The 3,892-nt window shown below is 46.7% G+C and overlaps 1 protein-coding gene across 1 annotated transcript; it reads right to left on the reverse strand.

Moving 5' to 3' along the window:
* Positions 1 to 264: 264 nt before the first annotated feature.
* On the reverse strand, positions 265 to 3,175 carry LOC134185401 (52 kDa repressor of the inhibitor of the protein kinase-like). Its single transcript, XM_062653181.1, has 3 exons — positions 2,618 to 3,175; positions 473 to 2,557; positions 265 to 431 (listed from the first exon to the last, which is right to left on the reverse strand). Exons 1-3 carry the CDS (start codon positions 2,907 to 2,909, stop codon positions 265 to 267), a joined length of 2,544 nt encoding a protein of 847 aa, XP_062509165.1. The 5' UTR covers positions 2,910 to 3,175.
* Between the last annotated feature and the right edge of the window lie 717 nt (positions 3,176 to 3,892).

The raw sequence follows: 3,892 nt of genomic DNA on the forward strand, positions 1-3,892 counted from the left end.
CCGCTTCCTCCCACCCTAGGCCACGAATTCCAGGCTGTAATTAGACGCTGCACATTCCAGTTTAGCTAGGGTATCCAGGGGCGTAGCTCAAGGGTTTCCAGAGGGGTTTCCAAATCTTACGAGCTTGATATCTGTAGTGAATATGATAATAGCATAAACGTTTCACACAACTTCAAAATTGTAAACTAAGTCATTTAGCTGTCTAGCTCAGTGTCCCACGTGTCTTCTGGTGAATCAGTATCCAGTACAAAAGTGTTAGCTAGTTCACTGTCTGAGTATGGCTCTCCAAAGTTTGGGAGAATAATCTTTCTCGGGTTCCTGGCAGAAAATAAGCGGATCACGTCCAAGTGTGACAACTTCCTGTTGTAATGGACATGCAGCATGACAAGTCCGTTGAATCGGATCTGCGACATGGATGCCCGGAGAGATGTCTTGACGCGATTGAGAGCACTTATAGACCGCTAGCACTCACAGGACGTCACAGGCCAGGTGCAGACAAGGCGCAATAGCCTCGACACAGTTGGAATTAGTGGATTACCCATTGCCAAACGCAACGCTTCTGCTACAGTAGCGGGGTGCTCTGAAATGGGCAGTGATTTCAGTATGGCAATCCACAAGTCAATTTCTGCAGACAGCGCATCCAAGTTCGGACTCGCAGTAGGAAAATCACTTTGATATGCCTTTCCAAATTCAAGAATATCTGCTTTGGCTGAAGCATCACGTAGCAAAATCGTCGGCATAAATGACATTCCTTTCATAGCTAGTTGTTGAAGGTTTCCAAACCGGATATTCATTTGCGAAATAATGTCATCTAGTAGCGGTATACTCACGTTCAGGCGATAGTAGTCAACTGGCGTTTGCGCTGGAATGTTCCCACGGTACGTCTGCCTACTGCAATATCTTGGGAGACTCTCTTGCACTCCAGTCTTCAGACACAAAGCCTGAACGTCTGTCCACCATTCACCATGCCTGTCGTTGATGTTGTCCCGCATATCTTGAAGAACGGAGATGACTCTAGCGACGTGTTTGTAAGCCTTTGCAACATCTGTGGCTTTCTCTTGGAGACTTGATGTTAGGCTTTGAATTGCAGCCATCAATTTTGATGTTATCACAAATGTTGCAAGAAATCGGAACTGGGTTAGGTTATTGTGGAGAGATGTAGCAGAGGAGGAGCTAGTAGCGTTCCATGTAACTGTTCCACCCCTGTTTCTGCTGATTGTCTCCAACGTCGTTAAAACAGCTGGATAAAGCTCAGCAAACACGACAAGGGCTTCATGTCGCGCTACCCACCTTGTTTTGCACAAATCAACCAACTTTTTCTTTGAGTCGCCACCCTCTCCTTGACGCCATTCATGAACTATCTCAGCCATAGCATGAGCACGCTTTGGTGAATATTTGAAAAAGATGTTGACGTCTAACAATGATGACCACATAGACTGGATGAAAGGCAGTTTGCTTAGCCTTATTATACACAGGTTGAGACAATGTGCACTGCAATGGAGGTACAGCGCTTTTGGGCATTCTGCAGTTACTCTGCTTGCACAACCCTGCAAAGGTCCAGCCATATTCCCTGCACCGTCGTAGCCTTGTCCACGAAGCTTCTCTTTTGGCTGCAAGCCCATTTCCGTCATTGTGGTCAGTAGCAGATTAGCTAAAGCTAGCCCGGTGGTGCCATCAGAGCAACAGAGAAATTCAGCCAACTCTTCACGAATGAGTCCAGACTCATCGACGAAACGAAGAACCAGGGGCAACTGTTCTTGGTTGCTGGCATCAGCAGATTCGTCTGCACACACTGAGAAAAATGGTGCTTTTCTGACATCTCTCAATCTGTCTTCTTGTATAACCTTCCCACAGCACTCAATCAACTCGTTCTGTATTGTTGGGCTCAGGTAAGACGCACGTAGTCCTCGAGCAGACTGAGACATATGGAAGTCCCTCAACAAGTGTTCATCACCTGCGTCCACACGAAAACGCAATAGAGCTAGAAAGTTTCCAGGATTACATGCTAACTGTTCGTTGGGGTCCCAAGTAAATCCTTTCTCTCTGTGGCCACGCAAAGAAATGTTCTGGCGTCCACAAAACTCTACAGTCTTGATCAAGGCACAAAGCTTGGCTATATTTTCCTGTTTTTGCTTACTCCCTTGGTCTACGACAAGCTGAAGAATATTTGCCTGACCATGTCTCCTGGTTGCAATGAAATGGCTGGCCCTGGTACAGCAGACCTTATGACATTCCTGTTGGTCATGCTTTCTAAGGGTCTCAGACGCTTTGGTGAACTTTACCATTGCTTGTTTGCAGAGCTGGCCTGTTGATTGATCAGTGCTGAAAAGTGCACAAGGTAGACAATATCCACCATTTTGGCTTGGAGAATAAACTAGCCAGTTATACTTTTCAAGCCATTGTAATTGAAAATAGCGCTTGGTATCTCGCCCACTCTTCTTCTCTTGCCGAGGAGGAAACGGAAAGTGGCTGTCTGGAACAAAATGACCCAACAGCAAGGAGAGCTTTGTATCATCCTGCAGTTTGTTTGGATCTACCAGTTCTCCAACATCGTTTCCTACGACATCATACGATACACTATTTATTACTGTACAGCCGCCGACTGCAGTACACTCACTAATCGCTCTGCAGGCTTCAGCAGGATCACGTTCATCCCCATTGACAAATGCAAGCACTTCAACACGATCGCTTACATGATCCCCGCTGCCACCAGATCCAGTGACTTCTATACTGAGGTCTGCAGTTTCATATGCTTCACTTGTCATTGGGTTCAGTTCCAAATTGATGGAATGCGACGATGCCCGCTCAGAATCTACACTCTCTTGAGTGGGGTCCCCGCCTCGAGATCTCTTTCTAGCAGCTTCAAAGAGAGCACTGATGGTCAGTTGGTCTTTAGAACGCCTCTTCATTGTCCACAGTCACTTTCGGAAATTCCCTCTCTTCACGTGTCAGGAGACTAGGAAAGGTGCCCGCCACGTGCAAAGTTGGAACACTAGCGCGCGTTAGGCGTGCCTTGACGTCCCTGCCGGTCACGGAGCGTATGTAGGGTGTACAGTACACCACAGGAATCACTGCCGAATCTATATCAAAAACTGTACGGGAGAAGGTGTGACGTAAGACAATGAGTTGATATTAGACGGCTGTTGCTTGGGGGGTTTCCAGACCCCCTGGAAACCTCTTGAGCTACGCTACTGGGTATCTCTTTTCAAGTGACCTTATTGTGATGTAGGAGATGGGCATAAATGACATAAGTACATACCCATCCCTACATACCCATCATTTTCTCAAAATGTTTTTAGACTTGTGTAGTTTGAAATGGAAATGACAGTCCTACTAGTAAACGTGTGCAGCTCGGCCGGGATTTCAATCTTTGATTGCATCTCTAGACAACTCCCACGTTACGCTCAGCATACACGGAAGTACGTAGCAGCTGACGGATGTACGTAATAACACTGTTTGCATCTATAAACAACTCCCATTACCTAGGGTTCCGCGGAAGAGCTACACGCTTACGTGCACAGAGAGTCAGACAGGACGCCGCGCCGTTGAACATAGTGGCACTGTACATGTTCAACTACACGCAACTGTAAGCAGCATTTAGCAGCAGGTGGAAGTAGCAGCTAGGCTTCCAAACGGTAGTCACATGTACATACGTGACCGGAACAACATGGCGTTGTGGGAAGCAGTACGTGGAACTGCAAGGCAGAAGTTGACTGATACAAGGTGACTTTGCACATTTCTAGCTGTTAGGTCAGTGCAATTCTTCGGACAAGAGCGAATCGTTTGGTGTGACTCTCGTCGTTGTAGCTGCTTCGAGTGAGGCGCTAGCCTGGCTGACAAAAGTTAAATGTGAAATGTGAAATGTGAAAGAATAAATCGGGTTTTTTTACTT

The sequence above is a fragment of the Corticium candelabrum genome, chromosome 10, assembly GCF_963422355.1.
Source record: "Corticium candelabrum chromosome 10, ooCorCand1.1, whole genome shotgun sequence".
Classification (NCBI taxonomy): domain Eukaryota; kingdom Metazoa; phylum Porifera; class Homoscleromorpha; order Homosclerophorida; family Plakinidae; genus Corticium; species Corticium candelabrum.

Bases quoted from the DNA above. Each gene is read 5' to 3' on its own strand.
- LOC134185401 (XM_062653181.1), bottom strand. From the start codon at position 2,909: ATGAAGAGGCGTTCTAAAGACCAACTGACCATCAGTGCTCTCTTTGAA. The intron at 2,558-2,617 runs GTGAGTGTACTG...ATGATGTCGTAG, and splicing joins TGAAGCCTGCAGAGCGATTA to GAAACGATGTTGGAGAACTG. The intron at 432-472 runs GTGAGTGCTAGC...AATCGCGTCAAG, and splicing joins CACCTGGCCTGTGACGTCCT to ACATCTCTCCGGGCATCCAT.